General features: G+C 46.3%; 1 protein-coding gene across 7 annotated transcripts in view; it reads right to left on the reverse strand.

The window, feature by feature from the left end:
• The window catches only part of LOC124412594 (fat-like cadherin-related tumor suppressor homolog), a 144,349-nt gene extending 117,884 nt beyond the window's left edge, over positions 1 to 26,465 (reverse strand). For all 7 annotated transcript variants that reach the window (XM_046892599.1, XM_046892598.1, XM_046892601.1 and 4 more), the window contains exon 1: positions 22,869 to 26,465. In XM_046892599.1, coding sequence (XP_046748555.1) covers positions 22,869 to 26,355 — 3,487 coding nt within the window. In that variant the 5' untranslated portion in view covers positions 26,356 to 26,465. The remainder of the gene's footprint in view (positions 1 to 22,868) is intronic.
• Between the last annotated feature and the right edge of the window lie 716 nt (positions 26,466 to 27,181).

Below are 27,181 nucleotides of genomic sequence, written 5' to 3' on the forward strand. Positions count from 1 at the left end.
TAACGCGATTTCGAGCTCGCAATACCAATTTTTCTCCCTCATGCCTTCGCTTATGCGTACCATTTGTCAAAACGGTGTGGATATAAGCCTCGGGGTCATTACATCGGACGCGAAAAATGAGGAAATGATATTTACTCCTCCCCCTCTCGAGGCAGAGTGCGACGAGCAAACGATCGTTTCGTTTCTAGCAATAATATCCAGTGGCTAAACGATCGAAAATGTCGCTCATCCATTTTTTCCACCGCGATATTCCCATCAGATTTCACCTACTGCAATTCTCGAAGTGAGAAACTGAAGATGGGCAGAGTAACGCGTGCAATGTATCGATAGTTCCTGCCCAGATAGTCCCGAATTATTCTCTTTGCGAATCCTTGAAGGAAATGGTGGCCAATGGAAATGTGATCCTAGTCGAAAAACCGCAGAAGCGTCATCTCGGCATTGCCCTACAAGTTGGGAGAGCAACGCTGCGCGCACCCGGCGCCCGGATAGCGGATAGCGGATAGTACGAGGCATAAATGCGTAGGAAGAAAGCTTCTGCCTCTGCCTTGGAAACAGCGGCAGATGTTTACAAGACTGCAGCATTTGGTTCGCGAGACAGAAACGACGACGAGGTGGCTTTGGAATACCGGATCAGGGGTCGGCTTGCCGTAACGCAGAGAAGAAGAAGGTATAAATTCGGATAAGGACGAAGATGTAGATGCACGGGCACAGCGTGTGGCGGAGAAATAGATGAAAGTTAATTAATTCATGGCGCAGGTTGCAGCTCTCGACGAGTAAAAGCTCGCCGTTATTACGGGCACTGCGTTGTTCCGTCTAATTTCGGTTAATTTTAACCACGCGTACAGCAGCGGCAGCCACTTATGATCTATTTTCACCGCATCGCGCACTCTGTACGCGAGACTGTCGCTCAAAGTAGGGCTGGCCGTTATCAGCGAGGAGCGGATCCAACCTTTCGACTGGGTGCATCCGGCAGCGATGATCGGAAAATAGAACGAAACAAAATCCGTATGATTGATGAAAAAATGGATAAAACAGAAGAGCCGGCTCTCTATAAATATATAGGTATCAAGTTAATCTTTCTGGGCCGAGGAGATGCGAGCAAGCCGGTATGGTATTGATGATACTACAGGGTAAATAAGCATACGCTATATCGAGACGACGCCGAGACCATTGAAGACCCTAAGCCGTCCCTGCCGAAAGTAAATCATCCTGCCTTTTAGCCGCTGCTGCTCGCATATACATTTCATATATGTATGTATACATGTATATATTTTGTATGTATACATAGGAGACCGGGGAGGTTATCTGCGATGAAGGGAAATCGGTGTAATTTTCCTTAAGCTATTGCTAGCTACGGAAGAAATAAACATGAGCGAGCGTCCCCGCTTTTACAGAGCAGCGAGCGAGGGAGAGTTAGGAGGAGTGAATATCTTCTCAGCGCATTTTTGCCTTTTCCAGATGTATACGTATACGTCCGCCTAGGTATGGGTATATACCTACTGATAAAGCTACTGTGGACAGAGGGAGGTTTATCGGTGGGATGATTCCGGAACTAGCTTGCTTCGAGCCCGTGTTTACCGCGGCTGACTGGGTGACGGACGCCGAGCAAGCAGCAGTCGCGAGAGAAATCCTTCGGGGTCCCGTGTGATTACGCTCTCCGGGGGAAGAGGCGAGGCGTGCCGTTTTACGTTTCGAGTGAAAATACAAAATGAAAATATAAAACAGAACCTAGACAGGGCGCGGGGTGCGAGGAAACGCGAGTCCGGATCGGGGAGGATCTCACGCCAGAGTGACGTTTTAATTTAGCCGTTTCTTTACCTTGGTTTATTACCCCGTCAGTTGGGAAAAGGAGGAGGAGAAGGGTGGACAAAGGGAGGAGTTGGATATGCAGGAGAAGAACCGAAATTTCCCGTGCCACTCGCTATTCCCGTACGTGTGTATATTTTCCTCTCCGTGTGAATTCACAATCGAAATTTCCGCCCTATTCGCCCACCTGGCCAAATCACGAGTTGACGATAGGAGACCACCCGACATCCGAAAATTGTTTTCAATAGCGGCAAAAACTCGTGCGTACGTCCAGGTCCGACAATAATTGATTGTATTTTCGTAGAATCAGTTCGCGGAACAACTATTGTGGAAACTTGATTTCATCAATCGATGGGAACGGAAACTACTCCCCTAGTCCCGGGAGATTCGAGAGATTTTCCGGATCATCATTTTAAACGTTTTCAAGCTCGTATACGCTCAGCCTTGGTGTTTGGGATTTTCCTTTCTTCCTCCGTTGTACGGAAGGAAAAGCCGAGGGAGAAACGCAGGGCTAAAAGCACTCGAGGTTGAATGAACCCCCGCTACTCGGCAGACTTCCCTTCCACTTTACGAACTCCAGCCCTGTGGCTCTGTGCCTTCCGAGTCTCGAGATCCACTTCGCGATGTCAACCACCGGCACGGAATAATGACACAAATCGATTTATGATTGACCTTTCCTCGCCTCTGTATATATTCATCGCTGTTTCATCCATCTCAATACCCTCTAAAGCAAACGTTATGTAGATTTTTTCACCGAAAAGTCGCTTCTACGTTAAAATTTCATTCCTAATTCTCTTCATCGGGTAGTTTTTATTATTCTCTTCCGACCGTAAATGGGATATCGATGCTGGATTTGACAGAAGGGGGATATGTTTTATCAATGGTACGAAGAATTGACAGAGTTAACTCGACTCGTACCCGTAAAGAGAAAAACGCTTGGAATTTCAAATTGAAAACTCACGCCGGCGAGATTCGTCATCCGCGATGTGCAACAGTGCTAAAATTTATACGAAGTAATAGAAAGAGGGGAAACGAACGAACGAACGAAATGGGGTGGTTTTATACGCATAAGGCAGAAGCAGAACGGTGGCAGCAGCAGCGGCGGTACGATACACAGGAATCAGCATACAACAAATTTCAAATTCCCTTCATAGAAAATTCAGCGACGTTCGTTCACTTCGCTTTAAGGAAATTCAACGTCGCAGGGCGCCTCCTTTCGTCGCGCGACCATCCGACAAGGTAACGGAAAGACTTACGTATTCATCTTGCGGTGTATAAATATATATATATATCGGTTTCATTTTGCTACAGGGTCTACGGAAGGGTGAGTCGGGTGGCTGTATTATTACGCGACCGGATGACAAGAGCAAACACAGCCGTGATTCGCTGTGGATGAAGGAGCGGAAAGAGAAAACGAGAAGAGGAACGCGACCAGAGTCAGTGGACGAAAGAAGTGAAAAGGGTAAACGAGAAGAAAGAAGGAAAAAATACGCCGTTCCTGCTGTAAAACCGTTGTCGTCGTGTGATGTTCGACCTCCGCGATTTTCCGCGGCAGACCCTGACCGGCAGGAGCTGGAGAGCATCTTCTTTTACCTGAAAGTTCCGAATGAGTCCCTGTTCCTCGTAGGCGAGTTCCGCAACGCCCGACCATTTGTCAAATTGCGAAAGCTTTCGGCTGTCTTCGGACAGCTTTAATGCCGGCAAATTTGATCCTCGGAAATACCTGCTCTCTAGATTTTATATTTCACTTCTTGACGGGCCCGAGAAGGAGGAAGACGAGGAAAATGACGGAGAAGACAAATTGTCGATCGAATGCTTGCAGACCTCGCCACATAATTAGCTGCAAAGACGAGCAAATCCGTTAAGGCAACATCACGCTTTCGTAATCGGTGCGGCCTGACCGACTGTGAGACCAGTCCAAAATTCATTTTTTATCCCGCCTGATGCTCCAGAATCAAGAAGCGTGAAACTCCCAAAGTTTTATCATACCGATTCTTTGGTTGCTGTATACCCAACATGCCACCGATTGTAGGAATGATAAATGCACCCAGTGAAGTGCTTCCGAAATCCACACAGAGACACGGAGAGAGGAGGAGTGAAAAAGTTGCACGGCACCTTCCCAATTTATTAGTTGGTTCATAGAAGCAAAGGCGGTTAACCCTGCCTATTTACGTGAAAATGAGCCTCTCACAATCACGACCTTATACGTATAAATCTTTCGAGTAGACTTTTGGGACTGCCGACCGTACGGCGGATACCCAAAATATTCACAAGTAGCATCTCCTAAAGAATTGCCCAAGAATAATTTTACATTGAAACTAAAAGACAAAAATGAATCCTCAACCTCAGAGTACTTTCTCGGGGATGAATTCGTTGTGGCCAATATTTACTTTACTGTATATTTTTTGACGGTATCTTGTTTTACTTTAGTTTTTTAAATCTCTTTTTGACTGTCGGTCGGCCAGCCTTTGAACCGTGAAACGAGTTGAAGGACTTCCTGCTTGGAAAAACGAGCCGAAGGGGGCGTGTGTACGGTTATATAACCTACACAGGAATCCACTACCACCGAAAAGAAACGTCGAGAAAGATCATTTGTTACCTCTTTCGCTCTCGAGGGGAACTCGACTCTCGTCAATTTACAATATTAATCTATTCTTGGTGAAGGGAAGCTGCTGCTGCCGCCGCCGCCGCTAGTGGATCGTATCGCATGATCCGAGCGCATTCTAGAGGCGGCTAAAGAGAGGTGAAAGTAAACAGAGAAAAAAAAATTGCCGTCAAGTTTTGGTCGATGGAGAGCAGGTACTCGGGAATATTCGTAGTGCTCGCTTCTCTCTTTCTTTCGTCCGTCCGTTGTCTTCCAGTTTTACCTGTACAGATCTCGCACCCGCACTATTTATTCCCCTCCACTAGTTTCGTCTCATTCGTCTGAACCAATTCGAACTTTCGGGGGGCAGCAGTAGCAGCAGCCATCCGATGCACGTTCGTTCGTTCCAACTTACGCGAAGACACGAGGCCATAGCCTTTGATATTAGGTTCGCACGTGGGGCCAATGAGAGGTGCGGCGGTGTCCAATTGCAAGAAACTTTCGGCCTTTGGGGAATTTCATCCTACAGACCAGGAGCTGGGAATTGTGCCTTCCAGCACGTGGTAACAACGAACTCGGTCTATAGATAGATCGCAGCTTACATTGAAGTTTACAATTCTCGACTTTCCAAGGAATGTCACTCAATTTGAATCCTTCTCAAATTGCCTCATCAAGTTTCTCCAGTTAATAACTAATCTTTCGGGTAACATCAGAAATGATCAAGCGCTGCGAGATTCGCGAAATTCTCGTTATACGAAGCTGAATTGGGGATTCTTCGGATCTTATCACTATCCCATCTCGGTTGTCAGAACCCTTATTTGTTGAGCAGCAATTATTGTAATTTCGAAGAATACGAGTTATTCAAATATACAGACACTGAGATGCATACATTTTTCAATTACGATAGTATAATTACTGACACTGGCGGGGAAAGAATCAATGTGGATCTTGTTCTATGTTCCGTAACAGTGACATGTACACCCAAAAAAACATGCCACGCGGTAAGAAATCCGCTATTTACTAATCGATGATTTTTTTTCACGAAGAAGCACATCGCAGCAGAGCCGTAAAGCAAGCAAACGTTACTTCATCCGAACAATATCGAACAGATGGTACAATGTAAAAAAAACGTACGTTTGTGAAATGCATTTTGGAGTCTATCTAGTCCCTATATGACAGGCCGGGGATGGTACGCGTCTATCATGTAATCCAGTGCCTTTCAGGTGGTGTGGAATTTTCGAAAGCGCGTCATTTGATCCTAACTGCATATAGGTTCTATTCCTTTTACGTTCCTTCACCCTCTTCGTCGGGAAATTGGCGCGCACCTTCAGCCCCGCCGAGCCACTATCTTGCTATTTTATTTACCTCCCTTCAGTTCGCGCGAACGCGACGCACTCCGTAGATATTTTGCTAAATTTGAGGGAGCCACGAGAAGACCGCACGCAGACTCCAGAGAAATCGCTTCCGGGGTTCACTCTCGACTAAATATTTTTTCCCCTAGGCATAAGCCGGAGGGTAACAAATTTCACTTGATCGATGCGATTCCTACGTGAATTCCTCCGACCCAGTGCCCGGCAGTAAACTACGGGCAATCTCTTTTTTCCCTTCCACCCCTGTTGCACCGAGAGGCCGTTTAAACGGAAACCTCATCCTCTTCGGCACTCGAAAATAACAGCGAATTGGTGCGAACCAAGTGAGAAGTTTCGTACCGCTCAAGACGGAGAAAATATATTTTCACTTGATACGAAAAAGAAAAAAGGGGATGGAACATTTTTCTGAACAAGTTGGTTGGAGTAGGTATTACGTAATGGGATTTGAGATTTGGAGTTTTTGCTACCACTTCGTAGACCGTGGGATTCGGGATTTTTTTTACCTCGGAAAGCGATAGCCGCATATCATGCATTTCTCGGGTTCTTTCCGCCCGAGCAGAGTTATCCTACGTTTATTTTATCTTTCATTTATTCCATTCCACTTCATGGTTCCGTGTGAGTATTTCTCAACGTTATTTCGGAGATCGTAAAACACACAGAAGAAATTCGCCGTACCTAACCCAAGCTAAGCTAAGCTAAGCTGAGATGAGGACCGAAATTGTCTGCCCCGACGCGCACCGTTGCGGTATTCAAATAACTGCCGTTGGCTTTTCGCATGAAGGTCGAGGAGAATAATTTGCGAATAAATTCCACGGCAGCGTTAAATAGCTTCTATTTAGAGGCGCGATAATTCCTAATGATTATTATTCAATGATTCCTCTCGAGGGGTGCAACCTCAAATAAATTATTCGTCAAGTGTACCAGTCCAACGGCCTAGGGAATGAAAAAGAAAGAAAAAAAATGGTCGACAAGACTGATGTAAGTTCCCAACTTTTTCAAACGTTTTTAATTTTTTTCAATAATTTTTATACCAAATTCAGATTTGCTGAGCAAGATTTAAGTGCAGTAGCTTGTTTTACAAACGGTTTGTCCAGTTTCTCGGGAATTTGTATCAGGGCGATTTCGGATTCCTGAAACTTGTAACGACATAATCTCGCGAACCCCGGCCTCTCCTTCTTTCGGACACACAAATTTGAAGTGCGATAAATGTCTGCTATATACAAAGGCAACGAACCCGGGGAAAAAAGGAATCCAACAAAAAAGAAACCGGAGAACATCTTACGAATACCTACGTAGGTAAACGCGGAGCGTATCACTTCCGGGACTAATGTTGGAAAAAGAGAGTGGGAACGGAGACAGGGGGAAGGAGGAACGCCAGGGGTGAAATCCTCCTCGTTTCGCGGAGCTCCTTTCCGGCGTACTTGTATAATGACGTAATTAGCACCCAAACGAGAGCATGGATCTTACCTCCTGTTTGATGCAGGGGGTTTTAAGGACGGTGGGAAATAACGATGAGGCAGGTTCGGTCGGTCAGCAGTGTGAATTTTGTCTGTTTTACCCCATTCTACCTCTGCAGGCAATTCGTTCTCCCGGTGATCAAGATCCTCGTCGTCCCCGCTCTCTTCGTCAGTCCTGCTCCGCTTCACCCGGTTTTGAGAGCGGCAAAAAATCGGAAGCACTTCAGGGTAGCCGGAGCATCAATTGTGATTCTACCGTCGTCGGCAGCCGGATAGAAGAAATTACCCCAGAGCAGTTTAAATACTATTTTTCACTTCGCGAAATACATCTTATACTTGAAATTAATCCCAGAACAGAACACTTACTACTGAAACACAGATCGTGGCGCTGTGAGGGGATGAGATACACCTACACCTTCCGAACCTAATCGGTAGGCGTTGGGCTTATATTTACACCGGGGCTAATAATAACCGGTTCATTAGCCGGCAGCGCGCTGAAGATTTCTCGGATACTTGATGGGGGAAAACGCGCAAAGCTATTACATGCCAGCGTGGCGGTGGGCACGGGATACTTGAAATGTTTCGAACACGCCGGGCGACGCCCGGAACCCGAGTACACGACGGTGACGACTATCACAGGAACTTGCGCATACCTAGACTCGTCGCACATATGCATGATACCAAAGAATACGTGATGACACGACTCACCATACCCTTCGCCAGAACACGGACTGACAGTAGATAAAACAAGATAGCGTTTGCTTGTTACCTGAAACAGAACAAAAATACATTCCGATTAGAGAGGAGAAAAAAAACTGGTCTTATTATGTTAGACAGTGAATAAGTAACCGACGGTCCCGCCCGAGTCCCCGGAGAATAAATCCGTCGCGCTAAGTTGTCGCGTCGTGAGACTTAAACATTCGTCGGTTCGGATTTCCTGTGGATATAAGTGAATGCGGCACTAGACTGGGCTCGACGCACGACGTCTCCTCTCCTCGTGACCACCGTCTCCCAGGATATCACAAAGACACGTGGCACCCCTACGTGGCCATTATTCTATCCAACGACACGTCGTGGAGTCAAGTCGAACGATGCGTATAGCTGATTGTGAGAGTACCGGAACTACACGACTTATTTCACCCAGTGGAAAACACTCGCCGGTGAAGCCTTCGCGCTCGATATACATTATACATACTCACGGACCTTTCCAGCGTATGCCGAATTTTAAAGCCAGTTAGGGCACTGGGAATTCTCTTCTTGTTCCGCTTGCCTAATTTACAATGAGAGTAAAGGACGATCGGAACACGGATTTATTTATCGCCGGAAAAACAAACGTAACCGATCAATCGCCGAGGAGTCATTAGGTATGGTATACAGCCGTGCATTGCCTCACCGCTCCTTGCCGATTGCACCGGTACCTACAAGGTGCCGTTCACCTCAGCTGCATCGATAAAACTGAATATTTGAAGAGCATTCGCGGCACTGTTGCCTGGAAACGCGTATCGTGCGAGCAGCTGACCCTTGGATAGCTATGTGAGAGAAGAGGAACAGTTTCACCTACTTCGATCTGGCTCCTCGTTCTCTTACTTCTCTGTCCGCTCGATCATAAGATATTTATGAAACCGTTAGATGATCTGTTGGACTGGGAAAACCTTTGATGTACTTCAAATTTATTATTGAACGAGGATCGCGATTCGGTCGGTCGGCTAGTTGTATTGATCGGTATTTCATTGCAGGAAATTAGGGAAACCCATCGGGCAGAAGACTGCAACTCAAATAAGAATAAAAAGAACCCGATCGTGCCATGTTCGTCGGCATTATAATTGTCTGTCTTTTTCTTTCCGTCTTCGTCAGTGGTTGGAACGAATCATCCGATACATGAAAATTTAAGAACAACGCCGCGGCGGTCCAGAGACTCGTATATGCTTCAGAAATACCCGATGAAAGGATTTCAATGCTTTGCTTCCGCTAACGAACGGGATCAATCCGCATTCAAATACACGTATAGTATTAATGCGTATTGAATAATGAACCTGTGATGATTATAGGTTGATTGGATTTCTCAAGACTCCAACTGTGATTTCGAAGTCAGCCTTCTCTTCACCCTTCTGAATACAGATATATGTACATCATTTTCGAAATTCACTATTCTTGAAATTCTTTAGTTCGGATTTTTCCTGGCCGGAAGGCGGGAGGCACGTAGCTGCGAAAATTCCATATCCGTTCGACGGATGCACGTGAAGTGTACCTATTGCACAGTTGTCATAATTCGGACCTAGAGAGGAGAAAAAAAACGCCCGGGCAAGCGGACGTCCGTTATAACGAAATGGCCGACAGCAGTAACGAATAAAAATGAGGGTGGGGAAGGAGTGAAAATGAATATGCAAGAAATAGAATAGAAAAATGAATCATATGGGAATAAACTTTAGCGTGTGTTATTTCGTCGTTTCTAGGACGTATAAACGCTACGTAAAAGCACAAATTGAGTTTTCTCTAGACTCACATGCATATAACACGGAGAACTGGAGAACCTCGCTACTATTTATCTCATTTACAATTTACCTACTCGAGGAAATAACGTGGTCCGCAACGCTTTCATTAATTCTAAAGCCACACTGGCCAGCTTTCGTATAGGTATACCAGCCGCAAGGTACCCATTACACGCGCGTTTGTGTTTTCCTGTGCGTTCGTTCTCTCTATATACGACAAAATTATAGTAGCCCATGTCTCGTCGTCACGCTGGAATTATGTACCACAGCATGGGAATATACATTACTCAGATTTCGAGAGACGGAAAAACTAGGACAATTTATCTGTGATTAGGTAATGAAAGCCCCGCGAGTGTTTATCACCCCGCCTTCATCGGCAGACTATTTCACAGTTACGGACTATCAGCTTTAGGCGTGTCTTCGTTATATGTTCATTAACTCCAGCTTCACCGATATACAAGCTATTCAACGCGACAATTTAACACCAATAGAATCGGTAATTACCTGGTCTGGCCATCCCCGTGGTTACGTGCCTACGGGACCGACGGAGCGGCAATTCCATTACTAATCCACCTACTCATTTTGAATTTACCCATCGTGCCGATTAGTAGGTCTACATTGCGAAGCGAGTACCGCTAAATGTTTATTCAGGTGGTTGTGTCCCGTAAAGCAGAGGGAAAAAATTGGCAAAGGATCCTCACCTCGTCTGCTTTTTCGCGACCAACTTCTTGTATACAAAACTATTGATGCCGTAACTCATCAGCGTCACGACGAGACCCTCGTATAATGGATGAACCTCGCTTCGTGTACAGATTATATACAAGCTATCGAACGATGTGCAGAGTGGTCGATACAGCCGGGATATAGCGGGTGTTGTTTTTGTGGGGTTAAGTTCGCGCATCGGTTTGATCAGGCTAATTAATGATCAAAGTGGCGCTCAGTTAGCGGCAAGGGATCAAGCTTGGTAGAACAATCACAGTGTCTAACTTCGACCTAATCGAGCCGCATAGTTCAAATATCGGTGGATCACAGTTTGGTCATAGTTCATCGATATTCGTCACATGGTTATAGTGAGTTACTCTGGAGTGTAAGAATCCGACATTACTGACTGCAAATTTCTCGCTGATGAAATAAGCCATCACAGCTGAGTAGCAGCAGCAGAGGATCGGACTATGCGGTTGTACATAGTTATAGAATCGCAGGAGTTTATCAAAGAGGAGGAGGTGGAGGAGGCGGAAGAAGAGGAGAAAAGAATGAGGAGTGATTTATGAATTGTTTGAAAGAAATTTCAACTACTCAATCGTTCCGGCTGATGGAGCATATTCACTCGTACAAGAGTCGTGAATATATGTATAGGGGTATATATACCAAATCAACCTAACCACCTTTCATGCAGGAGTCTTCGACTTGAATGTACGCACTGAAACGAATCCCTTCTTCAATACTGGAGTAGCATCCGCTATCATGTGCAGATGACGTACGATCTCCTCTAGACTTTTCAACGTCTCAACACTTCCACCACGTGATGATGGAGTCTGCCGTTGTATGCTTCGGGATTAACAAAAGGAAGGGGAGAAAGAAAACCTCGAGGACTTGGATGACTCGAAAATCCCGTGCCTATACTCAAACGGGGTAATCTTTCACACTCGAAGAGATGCGTTCTATATCCTCTTAACCAAGAACCTACTGTTCGTTCCTCGTGAAATATCGAGTGCAAAATGCGAACGCGACGAAGAGAGGATGTTACAAGGTACTTCAACGTAAGCCATCCAATCACCGACGATACGTTCCGATACCGATTCAGTTCCGATTTTTGCCCACTTTTTTTCCCTCTTGCCTTATCATAAAATTTGGAAATCACACATACGCCAAAGTTGAAAAATTCGTACGCGCGATCCGTGGACCACGGCATCCGTCCGTCTTCCGTGGAAAACACACGGCCTCGTTGCCCGAGTTTCTCGAGGTTGCGCATGCCGAAGGTATGAATAACGAAGAAACTGGCGAGAAACTCGTAGTCGAAGAAGTAAGAAAGCGGTAAGAATGCAGCAGGTAAGAAACATACACGTACATATCGACGTGCATCTATACGGACGGTAAAAATGCATGATGCATACCGGCGATCACCGTGATGATGGATGGATCACGGGGTCCCAGCGGCAAAGTACGATAGGTGTACACGTACCTATACTTGTATACTTCGGCAGAGAATTTATGTCATCATATTTCACAGACATATTCCTCCTTCTCTATGCAATACAGGAAGAAACTAAGCTTTTGCCTTGCAGTAACAGCTGATTCCGATAAATATAGTGATGTTTCGAACTTTCAGGTTTCATTGTCAGTGTCACGTTCCTAAAATAACACGCAGTGTAAAATCGGGCATCTTCGAGCCGTGTGACTAGGAGAGCGTATGTAAACGTTGTTTCGCGACATGGGATTCATACGTAGTATACCTACATATGTATAATATACTTGCAAAAGTCACGTGTGGTGGGTAACTGACGCGTAAGATAGGAGCGCAAGCTCATTAGTTGCGTAATTCAAGTAATGTGCCATTAATCTAAGGACTGTGAGAGTAATAATAATCGTCGTTATGATGTATGGCGGCGACGGTAGCACCGGAGCCAATTACAGGGCTGACTAAAGCGGTGAAAATTATTTTCGTAGTAAATTGAACAGTGCGATAAGAGACCGAGCCGCCGTTGCCGGCGCTGTAATAACGCCGTTGCTCATGCCGCGGACTCGTAAATGTTGAAAACGGTCTGAAAACACCACCGCATACCAGCAGCACTACCAACACTGACACCTTCGCTAAGAGTATCCAGATTGTTGGAATACATTATGCAAAGCACCTCTCTATGCTGCGCCATTCGTGATAAATGATCGTTCATCGGCTTATACCTTGCAACTATCGCATTCCAATTCCTATGGGGGGGTTGGGGGAAAATAATTCTTACACGCGTTTCGATGTTACGACCTGGCCGTTGCGCCGGATGGTCGAGTATCGGAGCCAGTCGACGTGCTCCTTCCTATCTCTGAATCTTCAATAGGCACGTAATCGTGTTCTATAATGCTCTCTGATCTACCTTCAGATAGATGCCCACTGCTGTATGGGGAAATGGTTTCAGTTACGGCGTTTAACCACCGCCATTTTGGACCAGTGATGTACAAAAACCTTTATGAGTTATCGGGAATCGTTACGCTCACGTATTTGCACTTGAGAATGGTGAGCTCATTAGGCGTCAAAAGTTGTGCTATAATAATAATTCCATCGGCAATACTTGCACTGCTAACGATTTTCCATATTTGATGGTGAAACGTACACAAGTCAAGAAATCATTCTCTCACGCCCCAACAAGATTGCGGATGATTCGTTTCCTTGAGGAGCATCAATATAGACTACTACAGAAAACTTGTAATTCGTTAAAGTATTCCAATCGCGGAAGAGGATGTGAAGAATTCGCAGGCTCGCGCGTGCCGTAAATATCTCAAAGTTTGTGTGTCGAGCGTCCTCGTCGTCGTCTCCTTAGTGGGTAGGATACGAATTCAAAGTTTGCCCGTGTATTTCGCAAAGAGAGTGACTAAATTGAGTGGCTAGAACCCCTCTCCTCTCCTCTTCTCTGTCACTCGTCTGCCTGCCGTTCTCTCTCTCTTTCTTTCTCTATCACTCTTTTTATCTCGTTGTATCAACCAATCCATCTATCTGTTGCACGCTCTAGCTCGTTTCTCTCGCTTTGTTACCGTCACGTCATTCAATCTTCCCTCGAACCTCTGACCCTCTTCGAACTCCTGTTAGTTTGGACTCGAACGGAAGGTACATACATCAATACGCTCGAACTTTTATCGCGATGTAAGTATAGCGACTTGTGTAGCTAAAGAGCGTCTTTATACGTATGTACAGTGTCTGCTGCTGCACGGCACGTTATGCGGCACGGTATAATATAATACCTAGAGTATCTCGGTACTGGCACAGGATACTGAAATCACTCTTCAGAGATTTGTGAGTTCCTTGACCTCCATTGAGTGCAGCGTTACGCAATACTTATCTATCCAATTCTTTTTTCCTCTTCCTCCGTAGGTACACGTACAACTTATAGTACGTAATTTTACGATAAATTATATTCATTCACACCGCGGCGGTGGGATTGGTATAAGTTTTAAGAGTAAGAAAACCAACGGGAATATAGCAGTCCAAATTTTCCTTAACCACCTATGCAGGTTGAAATGAAAATACTGCAGCAGGGTTTGCGCCACTTCTTAGTACGAAGAATGTCATTGCAAAGGAATTACTCCGGCAACACCCTTTCAGTTAACAAGTTATTCCACGCGGCTTGACCGTGAGTATGCCCATATTCCTCCTCAGATCTTCTCTATAATCCAACTCGACAACAGACGAGCTAATATTACAATTCCGTCCCGGTTTTACCACCTACGCAATTCTACACGCAGCCACGCAGATGCAACACGACGCCGTCTTGGCTGGAGAAACACACCGCAACTCGGTATATCGTGTCCTGCGGCGGTACCGGTTTTCGCAGGGGCTTGAGACCGAGGGCGGCGGAAGTGACGTTATACGCTCGTGAAAGGCTCTGCACACGCTCATGCAGCTCTATTCAGAACTGACGATGAGACAATGACCGCGGCAAGTATAGACGGTTGTCTCGCGGCGCGAGGATCGGGTTCGAAATGCACTTTTTTTCTTTCTTCATCTCCACTAACAAACTTTGTACGTTTGAATATAAGATAAAGATTGAATTATTTATAGGAATTAATGCAAGTAGATGTATATTTGTTTCTTTATTATTTAACGACTTTTTTCTTCACCCCGCTATACGACCGTCGCGTCGCTCGTCCAACTCAACGTGTAACTTCGAAGTTGTCAAGTTTGTAGACAACTCGGAAGAAACCGCTAAATACATTACCGCACGAAAGGCAAGTAAGATGACAGTAAGTACGGTGTATGAAAAAAGAGGACGACAGAAGAGTGATGAAAAAAAGAACACAAACTTCTCAACTCGGTCATCTACTTCGATGTATAAAATCTTGACGAAACTCACTTTGCTCCGAAGGTTTTTCCTATAGGTATATACTCGTCGGATCGTATTCGTGGATAGGCCGTGAGGTATGGGAAATCTGCACTCCTCTAATTTACCTCCATATTTGCGTAATTGATGTTTTTCTACATCGCGAGTAACATGTTACGGACTGAAAAAAAAATTGAGAATAAAAGAAAAGTATTGAGGTGCAAAATAAAACTATCGGGTATAGAGGTTGTTCAAACTCTTTCGAAGCGGCAAAATCCTACAACGAGAAATGTGTCAACAACGGTATAAAAATATTAAAACGGATGTAATAAAAGAAAAAGAAGAGCGGAAAGGTGCAGGAAAAAAAGTTCAACGTAATTTAGAATGTGGAATCTAGGTCCGCGACTGGGTTAACATCTCTTTCCGTGCTACGAGGAATTTCTTCCTCTGAAATTTATTAAAAAACTTGAAATCACGTTTCTGGGCAGTTTGTCAGCAGCATGTCTGTGATATAATACGTGGAAAATCTCCTTCAACCCATCTATATCACTCATCCTTTTTTTGTTCCTCATAACTCGAAGAGTTCACAGACGCGCGAAAAGGAAATGAATAAATCCACCGCAACTCCAACTTTTTCGGTTCACCAATTCACAAGTAATAATACCCCCCAATTCTAAATTTTAGGCGAAGCATCTATAACGCGAAATCGCCTGAAGGATGCGTCCAGACGCTTTTGAAACTCGGCTGCAAGGTCCAAGTTCCACTGGCAATGAAACATTGTTTGAAAGTCCAACGATCAGCAATTCCTATCGAGTAAATTCTATGAATGACTAGAACCTACGACTTCCAGGTAAATCTGGACACGAAAAACGAGATGGAAGAGAAGTGACTCAAAGGGGAGAGAAACGTTCAGGTAAAATTTTACGCCATTTTACTCCCCATCGTTCGAAGGTGATCAAACGTCGTCAAATTAAAGTCACTCAGGGCTGCGCTTAAGCAGAATGTCATCAGCTATCGAGAACATTCCATTTCAGATCCAAGGAATTTGTTATAACTGACGCTGTACATACTTGCGAAAATTTTTTTTTTGAAGAGCTATTTGTACAGAACGAAATTGATCCACACGCACACACATATTCTGAAGAAAGCCGAGTGAGCTACCCTTTCGGTTCCCCGAAGGAACCAAAATTTACTCAAACTATATTATCTGGGCTGCTGCGTATTTTTCTCCGCGTTGCAGAGGGCATAATTTGAATTCAGGCAATGATACATGGTTATAGAAATATAAGTAAAATGGAAACGAAGCTTCGTTTCAACAGTTGGTCCTGATATACGATAAAAAATACAAAAAAATACGCGTGACGAAACATGCGACAAGAGAAGCGAAAAGCCGAATAAGATGTCGCCCCGCGGTTGAATTGGTTAGATAAGAAAGAGCACGAGTCAAATCCCAGTCATTGTGACCCGCGCCCTTTCTGATCCCGCCGAGTCATACGGAGACAGTCCGTCTCTCGATCCATTATGTCACTTTTAGCACAGGAAAAAAAGAACGCAGACCCACGCGTCACCTTCCTCTCCATATTGATGAGGATTTGAAATTTCAGCGCGCCATAGTTGAACCACGCGCAAACTTCAAAACGAGACAAATTGAAAGAAAATGGAGAGAATTATTCAGACAGTTAGTTTCCCGGTACGGGGAAAAAAAAGAATTGTTCCATTTACCATGCAAGATATGATGCTGTATATGCGGACGTTGCACCGCAGGATTGAGTCGGTACTACCGTAATTACATCGGAAATAACCGGCAAAGAATAGAAATGGCAAAGAGAAATAGCAAAGTCTCGAACGTCATGTACGAGGTATTTAAGCGATAATAATGCGAGTACCGTAGTAGTTTTGCATTTTCAAACACGCTCGCCTTTCAGTTCGTCAAATTGGATGGAAGAACCGTCTCCCTTTTTAAAGTCTTTCTTCTTCAATCTTTTACAACGTCTCAGAGCAGTAGTGCCGGTATAAGATGGTAGAGAAGTGAACTTATCAAGTTCCAGAGGAAAGTTGTAAGGGAAGTCGAATAGCAGCGAATGCAATGGAAGAAGGGAGAACGGATCCCCGAGGGGTCTTGTCATGCCGGAAGTCGAAGGGGTGCGTTTCACGCCGGAAGGCGTATGCGAACGTGCGTGCGTGCGTCTACGAGCGGCGATATGTTTGCTGAACTGTCTCACTAGTGCAGTCAGTCAGTCAGTGAGACGTCTGCGTACGTGTACCGCGAAAATACCTCCGCGTAGTGGAATTTATACACCCCGTTGTAGCGGGGAATGGTGCAGAACGTGTCTGAATATACCGTTATTGTCCTCTACATTTTCAAGCACTCCATCGTACACGGAAACAGGAACAATAGATAAATCCGTGTCGCGAGAGAAACAATGTACAGCAGTTGTTTCATTTTGTGTTTGTGTTTGTGTTTTTTTTCTCTTTCTTCATTCGATTATTTGTTTTAATCTGGAATAAGTGACGGAAAGATTGGTTTTCGTTGATGGGTAAACGCATCCGATAAAACTCATCTGCGGATAACGATTCTAGGTGATACCTGTAAACATTGTTCGCAAGATGAGGTTTGACATTGAATTCATCAAGAATTGATACGCAAAGCTTTGACTTCCAGTTGGTATTCAAAAAACCGAAATGACACAAGTATGAATTAATAGCAAGAGTGAGTTTATTTCCTGATAAATTTGCAGCCAACAGCTGGAATGATATTGTTTATCCGAAACCATATTGAATGTGTTGACTCAAAAACCAATGTATTTTTCACTGCTTGAGGTTGAGATTGGCAGGTAAGAATGGCACTTCTTCGTCTGTCTTATCCTTCTTATACCTATGTACCCTCCTTCCTAGCTCTGGCTTCTTTTCAAGCAAGTAACATGTGGCAAAGTGCATTATGAATTCACTGCGATGCCATCGTCGTCGCCTCGAGTATGGAAAGTGCACTATTGATGAAAACTTTCTCGATGCAGGATGAAGGGGAGGGAATTGTGAGGGTGTGGGACAGGCGTTTAAGGAAACGGGGTGCTTTAGCGAACCGCTTGCTTGAGTCGACTCGAAGCATATTATAGAGGGAGTGATGAAGCTCTGACTGAGTTCGGCAAATGATGATCCTTGGTAAATTTCAATTTCCACGTGAAACGGCGGGGACGTGAAGTGGTGGAAAACGAGTGAGTGGAGTTAGGTGTCGGTAATTACCAGCTAATTGGTATTTCTCTAACAATCAACGCTCCGGAGTATTTTTTTTTCGCTTCCTTTCTCCAAGTTGACTCGGGGGAATCGTGCCGGTTGCAAAACGTGCCTAAAATTCTTTCCAAGATAAACTTTCAAGCGCGGAGTTGCGATGAGCTCTGCGTTATTCAATCCCTCGTTACAGCTTTCTTGTTGCCAGTCAGCTCGTATCCGAGGTTGAACCATCGCGCAATAGAAGCTGCAGAGTTCAAGCGAAACACGTATAACCCGCGTAAAAATTCGCGTTTATTACCTTAAAGCTCTTCTTTCGTGCATTAACCGATCAACGCACTGCGCCAAATCGTATCATGAGTTGATTTGATTAGGCGGTTTACCTCGTTCCAGTGCAGGTATAACATAAACACAGGTTGCACCTAATAGCGAGCAAATAAGAATTGACCGCTTACGCTTGGGTGCGTTTAGACTTGTACGAACGCCCACTTATCCCGCCTTCCGGAATTCCCAAGATTCTTCAACTAATGGATCGCCGCTGCAAGATGTCGTAAAGAAGCAATTTCAGTATTTTACCACTGTACTCATCACTGTACAGCAACGAGATTGCAGGAGTCGAGGTGATACACCGTCCAGTAAAAGCTAAATACTCAGTGTCTGGTAGAGTAGCCTGAATTTTACCCGATGCACGTAGGTCTTTCTAAGTAAAAGAAATCCAGCGTCCAAACAATTTTTAACGACCTTTTTTCTCGCTCCTTCAATCGGAAATTACTTTAGAAACCTCTTTAAAAACGTAACGATTGATTAGAATCCATGATTAATTTCGCCACAGAATTGATTCTCTATTTTATTCTCATCGTTATAGTCGCGTCCACTACATGCCAGTATAATTATGTCCGGGCCTCGCAAGATCAAGAAATGGTCAATTACAGGGGGATAAGAAATTTAAGGTGTGTTTTCCCCGTTTGCACGGCTGACAATTAGTTGTGCGGGAACATCAGACCGCAAATATTGATCAAGTTATTCTCAATATGTTCATCTGGCAGTAGGTGTACAACGGCGTAAATTATTTTCACATGAATATTAACAGCCATGGTATCTGCCATAAAAAATGCAGGCAAGGGTAAAAGAAGAGCGGCGAAAAACAGAGTTGTGTCAAATAAAGGGTAAAAGGAGAAATTCGTATTGTTATGGTTCGTGTCTCCTTTACCCGCTGAGAATAGTAATAAATTCAAATCCCCCGAAACAATGTCCTAGTACGAATTGGACGGGATATAGTATATTATTCTGCCGGCGTGTTCTATTGATAGAATAAATACCATGTCCCACGCGTCAGTCACTGCGCCGTCCTTTTATTTTCGGATTCGCCAAATTGATAGAGGGACGCGGGTTTTCTCTCGCGCTCTATTCTCCTCTCCGACGTCGGAAAAAGAATCGTGCATGAATGTGGGTCGGCAGTTTCTTGTCCTGCGAAAAAACTTTCGCAGACTGATGACGAATAATTATCTAATTTTGAATACGAATTTTCCAATTTTCAAATCATACGCGAAACTGTATACGAAGCCATGCAGATTCTAGTCGCGGTGGTGCAGCGGTGCATAATACATCACTGGGTACAGCCGCAAGCTGAATAGACCCGTTGTCAAGGCCTGAGGCAATGGGTCTCGTTGGATAGAATTCAATCTCTATTAGCGGGCCGATATGCCTGAAAGCCTAGACGCTGGTAGACGTCGGATAGATACGTTTGACAGGGACAATAATGGATAATTACACTTCCAAATCGCGCGTCGATTATTCCGCGAACCTCCAGCGCCGCACGCTTCGGAGGCGGAACGCGACGAGTTAAAAGAAAACTGATGAATAAATTCGCCACTAAACAGCAGCTGGACGTTACAACCGACTATCCAGAGATCAGGAATAACGGCTGACATTCGTGAGCTACTAACGAAGAAGAATTTTCAGCTAGGAGGTATAGCGGGTTCGGCTTTAGGCGTTGCTGCAGCGGCATACGCGCCGCATCTGCATGACTTATGAATATTTACTCGGTAGGTATTGAATATGCAAACGTACACGCCGTCATGTCACTCTAGATTTGTGTTCCTTTCGCCCGACGTGAGTCTCGCTCGATATTGACTATACCTAATCGGTGCGCGGTTTGCAGAGTCGGTCGCCCTGAATACGAATTTCTATCCATCGACGAAAAATTAGTGCGGGTGAAAAACGAGCGAGAAGCTAGGATAGCAAAGCGGGTGCCTACATCGCGGATTGGAGATCATCCGTGAAACTTGCTGCTGCGAGAAAAAATGAGAAAAAGAAGCTGCATAAACAGATCATTAAATGTACGCATAACAAATGTTCCGGCGAAGAACTTGTGTTGCATCAAAAACAACTTTTCTAGCGACCATCGCCAACGAACGATCAAGAACTTTTTTCGAGCTTGCAGCCGCTCAAGAGTAATCCCGCGGATCATGTGACTAGTTCTCTGAAATCCAGTTCGAGAAGGAAAGTATGGTTCTCGTGATACTAAGCAGCAAAGACCTCGCCGCGAAATTACCCAGTGATCCGCAGTCCGAGTTCGAAATATGTACTCACGTCCCCGATGCGATAAAACGGAGGCGGATAAGGCTGAGCTGCAGATTTAGAACAGAGCACGTAGCAATGACACTGTATCCCTGAGACTTGCGAATTTTTTTTTTGTTTTCGTTTCTCCTTTGTTTCTGCTTTTGGCAGTATAATATAACACATAGTTCGAGAAAGTGGAACTGTTTGCCTTTCGTGACGGCTTTATATTAGATGGTCATGTCTATACATTGCGTGTATTTTTTTTGTGCCCATTTTATTACACCTATAATAGTTGTATAAAATTGCTAACGCTCTTTCGAGTGTTTTTCTACGGTATATAGACATGCAGTGGGTATAAAACGTAGCTTTCAGCCACCGTCGTCCCCGGCTGTTGTTACAACGGCAATAAAAAATATGGGGACAAAAGTAACTTGGCAGGTTACGATGCTTCGCTTTGCCAATCGCCTCTCTATACCCTATCTCTGATATTAGCCATTATACTGAATGACGTGCAATTTCTCGATATAGGTATACTGTACATATAATATCCCAATAAAGTATTTGACGCATACCCGGGATCGTCGGTTCAACATCGGCCTTACACGATTGTGATTTTCGAATCGACGCATGTTTTTCCGAATTCGACAATATTGCACTCTATTTCGTTTATACCCGCATGTTGATTTGTAACGTGATAAATAAGAGGCGGAAATGCTACCGAGTTTCAGACATTTTATTCGAATCAGTAAAATGGAGAAAAAAACGAATATTTTACGTCAACTAATCTGACCATATACCAAAGCGAAACTCGGCGCAAGGAGAAACGATAAAAATATTCTCTGAATGTGAATTGCATTTTCAGTACAGGGACGATACGCGATACTCAGCAGGTACAGCGGCGGTAAAAGCATTCTCCTCAAAGGAGACAAATTCAACGCAAATACCTACATCTGGAGTCAGAAAAGGCGACGTCTGCGTCATTCGGCAGCTTTACTGGATGGTTACGTGGGTTTAATATCGCCTGTTATTGCGACCATATTACAGGCCCTAAGACAAACTCTAGGTTGTGATTTCTGACTGTATCCGATGTGGGCCCTTCATCATACAAAAATGAACAATCACTCTCTGTTACAAGTAGGCCGCCATTAATATCCCGTTTTCGCATTCAATGTACAGTTTGCACTTAGTTATAATCGAAAACGTTAAACTCGCGTGCCTGCGTCGTTGCTTTGATGGTCCAACCGCGTCTCCGAGTATGTGTGCGTTTCTGAGAAGCCTGCGCTGATGATAAGCCGTTGCGCAAACGCGTAGTGTTTCATCTATTGTCAACTCGCATTACCCTCTCTATGCGACTACAATGCTCAAACGATATTCCCTACAAGGGCCAGGCAAGAACTAGTTTAGGAAAAGCCCTGCACCCTCCGCGTTACCTCAACAAAATAAGTTTGAATCATATTATTTATAAATTCACGTCACAAGATTATACAATGCTTCGAGCCGGTTGAAAACTGCTGTCCTTGCCGCTACCTCGTGATGATTATTAACTGGATACGGCTTGTTAACGATGAAAATTCCTCGCTTATCTCGACAACCGTTCGCACAGTTTAGAGGGAAGATTTCAAACCTCAATTGGTCAGAGCCATGCGAGTACTACGCGTACCTCTCTTCTCTCGATTAATTAAACGGTTGATTTGAAAGCCCTCGTGATTAATGAGTGCTGATTAGCCGAATAAAAATTATCCTACGATCACGATTGGTAATTATTTTTATCTTTAAACTTTCAGGACCTTATAATAGGCAATGAGGGTGGAAAATTTATCTGGCTAATTGGCTCGACTTCTGTCCCCGACGTATAATAGCGGTCAAGGTAATAAAAATTTAAGGAGTCTACCGGGTCGGAAACGAGGGGCGAAGATTCACGTCATTCGTGTCTACCGTGGATACTTTACGGTCCAACTTCTGATGTCCTGATTAATTGACCAGAAGAAATTTATTGGTTATGCCTTAATGGATAGATCGAGGTGGAACAAGTCTCGCAGAGGTTAACCGACCACGAACTACGAGTTCGTGAAGACAATAACGAATTGACATTATTACCGTCATCTCTGACGGAAAAATAAATATGGTAAAAAAACAAGGCAAGTCGGTATAGAGTAGCCACCGTAAAATGACCGGCTGAGGACGTAACGGTCGGTCTGCCGAGTGTGGAAAGACCGTCGATCAATTACGATGACCAGGTCGTGCCTTAGAGTTTTATATCAACGAGAGCTGAAGCTGTTAACACCAAACATTTACCCTCTTTCCATCGTCGATAAGAAATTGAAAAGACATAAAAGGTTTGCAGTACTAACCTTGTTCGTCAATGGAGAATATGCCGATGCCGTCGCCGCCGCGAATGGTGTAGGAGACCCTGGAGTCACCACCGACAGGATCAGCATCGGTGGCCTTGACAGTGGTGACGAGAGTGCCGACGGGTTGATTTTCGAAAACGGTCGCTGATACAACGAAGTCGTCGAATACCGGAGGGTGGAGGTTTTCGTTGACGTCGACGACCTCGACGATGACAACGGTCTCAGCGGACATCGGAGGCTCGCCCCTGTCTCTGGCTGTAATCGAGAGACTGTGAACCTGCCTTTCCTCAAAGTCGAGGGGCTGAGCGGTCCTGATTGTGCCGGAGACTCTGTCGATCTTGAAGAACCCCTCACCGTTCATCGCGGCGTCGGACAAGAAATACTCCACGATGCCGCCGGGTCCCTCGTCCGGGTCGGTGGCGCTAACAACGGCGACGACGCTCCAAGTCGGCACGTCCTCGCGTATTTTAACAGCGTAGCTGGAGAGGGCGAACTTGGGAGGGTTGTCGTTAACGTCGTCGACCGTTACACGGACAAGAGCTTCCGAGTGCAGCGGCGGTTCGTCGGTCCCGAAGCCGCCGTTGTCCGAGGCTCGTATGCGCAGCTCGTACAGCTCCTGACGCTCCCTGTCGAGTCTCCCGAAGACGCTGAGGACCCCGGTGACGGAATCGACCCTAAAGTCGTTGGTCTCCGTAGCGAGGGAGTAGGTTACGCGCGCGTTCTCGCCCAGGTCGGCGTCGGTGGCGTTCGCCCTGAAGACGTTTGTGCCGTTCAGAGCGTTCTCGGATATCTTGAAGCTGGCCAGCGTCTTTTCGAACTTCGGCGCGTTGTCGTTAACGTCGAGAACGGTAACGGGTAGCATCCTCGAGGCCGATTTCTGGGGCTTGCCCAGATCGTAAACGCTCACGTTGAGAAAGTACTCGTTCTCGCGTTCCCGGTCGAGGTGGTTGATCACGTTCAGGTCCCCCGAGTCCGGATCGAGGTGAAAAACAGAATCGCGATCGCCAGCCGATATGCCGAACACCAGCTTACCGTTGTAGCCGAGGTCCCGATCCCGTGCCACCAGTTTGGCCAAGGTCGTGCCGACCGCGACAGACTCGTTGACCTTGATTTCGTTGGGAAAATTGATAAACTCCGGGGCGTGAACGTTGTCGCCATACCGACTTGGCATCATGGCGTACTCGTCTTCGGGGCTCGGCATGTTGTTCTTTTCGGCGGAGGCGATGGCGTCGGTTAGTCTCCTCGCGACGCCGGTGTCGCGACACTCAAAGGCGCCGGTTTCGTCGGTGAGAATCCCGGCCTGTGAGCCGAGGTTGCGTTTCGCGTTGACGAGGTGGATGTGAACGCGCGTCACATCGGCGAAGTGGGTGCCGTCGGTCGCCGTCAGGTTCACCTCCCTGTCGGGGACCTTCACATCCATAAGGTCGCAAGTAACGGAGAGAACCCCGCTGGTAGAATCGAGAGAAAAGCAGCTATCTTCGTTCCCGGATACGAGGCGATAGCTGATTATGTTCCCGACGTCGAAGTCGATCGCCGATACGGTTATAATTTCCGAACCGATCGGAACGTACCGCGGCACGTGACCGGCGCAGTCGACCTTCTCAAACTGCGGCCTGTTGTCGTTGACGTCGCGGAGCTTGACGCGGAGCTGCATTTCCGTCTGCCGACGGTAAGGGAGGCCCCAGTCGCTCGCCCTCACGTGAAGGATGTAATCCCGCTTCATTGTCTCGTAGTCGAGCAGCTGTTTGGTCCTCACGACACCGGTGAACGGGTCAATCTCGAACGGGACCTTCCGGATGTTGTCGATGCTGTACGATATGTAAGCGTTCTCCCCCGAGTCCCGGTCCTTCGCTGTCAACTTTACCACGGAAGTGCCAGCGGGTTCGTTCTCGTCGAGCCACACCGTCATTTCCGAATTTTCGAATATCGGATCGTTATCGTTCGTGTCGACGACGTAAATCTTGACCTTGGCTGAGGACTGCTTCCTAGTCCCGGCGTTTCCCTGATCGACAGCAGCGACGGTGAGCGTGTAGAACGCCTTCATCTCAGCGTCGAGAGCCACTGCGGTGTAGAGCATGCCCGTGTCCGCGTTTATATAGAATTCCCCGCCCTCGTTGCCACCGACGATCTCGAGAAAGACCAAAGCGTTCTTACCCTCGTCAGCGTCCGTCACCTTGAGCCTGATAACCGGGGTGTTCACCGGGGCCGTCTCTGGTACCTTGACTTCGTAGATCTCGCGGTTAAATACCGGCGCGTTGTCGTTCAGATCGGCAAGGTGAACGGGTACCGACTTGTAACTGAACCTCTGCGGCACACCCCGATCGAGGGCTCTCAGGGTGAGGTTGTAGCCCTGGGGCGCAGCCTCGCGGTCCAGGAGCCTGAGAATCTCAACATTGTACTCGCCGGACTTACCGTCGCCTGAGTTCTCGACCGGTCGAACCCTGAAGTGACCGTCGGGGTCACCGCCCACTATGTCGAGGCTCGCGATTTGCCCATGCGCCCCTTCGTCCCTGTCGACAACCCTCACGATGGCGTAAATGTCCGCATTCGAGTGCTCCAGCACGTCCGGAAGGTGGTGTACGTATATCTCCGGCGCGTGCAGGTTCACCTGGCGTACCCTGATCGTCACCTTTGTTGTGCTGGCGGTCGGCGCGCCCCCGCCGATCCTGAGAAGGGCGCCACGGTCCTCGGCGAGGACCGTCAGCTCGTGGAGGGCGCGCTCGGCGTATCTGAGCGGCCTAGTGAGCGTTATCACGCCGCTGACTGGGTGGACGGCGAACTGTTCGTTCTCCTCGGCGAAGCTGTAGTAAATCTCACCGTTCCTGCCGAGGTCAGCGTCGTCGGCAGTCACCTTGACTACGCTCCGATGTAGAGGAGTGTCCTCGGGGACGGTCACCTCGTACTCAGTCGGGTAAAACAAGGGGCTGAGATCGTTTGTGTCGAGGACAGTAACGACGACGGTTGCGTCCGCGTCGACGAGGGTCGTCTGTCTGTTCTTACCGTCACGGCGAGTCGACGTTGCCCGCACTTCGAGAACGTACCGATCTTTCCGTTCGCGATTCAACACGTCTACGTTACCGGTTCGAGTCCTTATCAGTAGAAAACAAAAATCACCCACAATCCGTTCTTCGGCTTTGAAAAACTTGTCTCTGTCACCACCGACTATCTTGTAACGCACTTCGACGTCTCCGTCAGCTGCGCCCAGCCTTATACCCATTTTCTCTTCGGGCACCACGAACGTTTTACCCACCGAATTCTCCGGTATCGAAACGTTGTAAAGCGGTTGCGTGAATGCAAACTCCTGGACGACCGGCGGCGCCATCGTCGTCGTCGTCGTCGTCGTCGACGTCGTCGTCCCAGCTGGCCCCGTTTTCGGAGCTGATCCACTCGCCGATGAGGTGCCCGGGGAGGCCGGCGCGGCCGCCAGGGCGATCCAGAGCCAAGCCCATGGCCAGGCGAGCAGCGAACGCTGCCACGTTCTCCTCATCGCGCTAGCTCATTATTGGAGCTGATGTTTCTTCGATTTCCGACCGCCTCTTGCAGCGCTCCGCCGGCTCTCTTCTTGCCGGCTCTCCCAATTGCAGCTCACCTGGCGTTGGTGACACACCTTATGGACACCTGAAACAGAGGCAATAGCGCGTTAGTTACACGCATTCTTTTTCGTATTTTCATAACGATATACGTTTGATTTGCATAAATTATGTGATGATCAATTATTCTAGCACGGCACGGGACGGCGCGGCACGATCAGATGTACAAGCTATTATCTTTGATTGGCATTCACGTTCTCATAACCACCAATGAATATCCTAATCGATCGTAAAGCTGGGTGTATTTACTGCTGTTTTCGTACCATTAAACACTTACGGACGAAACGCGCAGTCCGGTTTGCGAAATTTAATCTTCCGTTGTAAATATACAGCATCAATCGTTGTGGCAATCTACGAACGCAAGTTGTGCGATGCAATTACTAAACATGAGGTTCTATCACCCACGCCACGTAACTCTACTCGTCGTAAAAAGAAATAATACAAAGTTATTCAAATGCGTGGCTATTACTTCTAGATCCATTATCAATGGTACTTAATAACTTTGGTAGCCGCGAGAACTAGTCACCTATCCAACTCTCGTCCTTACAAAATACTGTGAAGTCTTCTTTCCTGCTTCCCAATATCACAATACTTGTACAAACAACAGAAAATTCAGTAAATATGAGAACGCCTGGGCCCCTTGAGGTTCTGATGGTTGTCTGTGAGATGGAGTGACTCGATCTAACCGTTTAGTTTTATTTAATACCCAATTAGTGTGTACAT

This window comes from Diprion similis, chromosome 11 (genome assembly GCF_021155765.1).
Source record: "Diprion similis isolate iyDipSimi1 chromosome 11, iyDipSimi1.1, whole genome shotgun sequence".
Taxonomy (NCBI): Eukaryota; Metazoa; Arthropoda; class Insecta; order Hymenoptera; family Diprionidae; genus Diprion; species Diprion similis.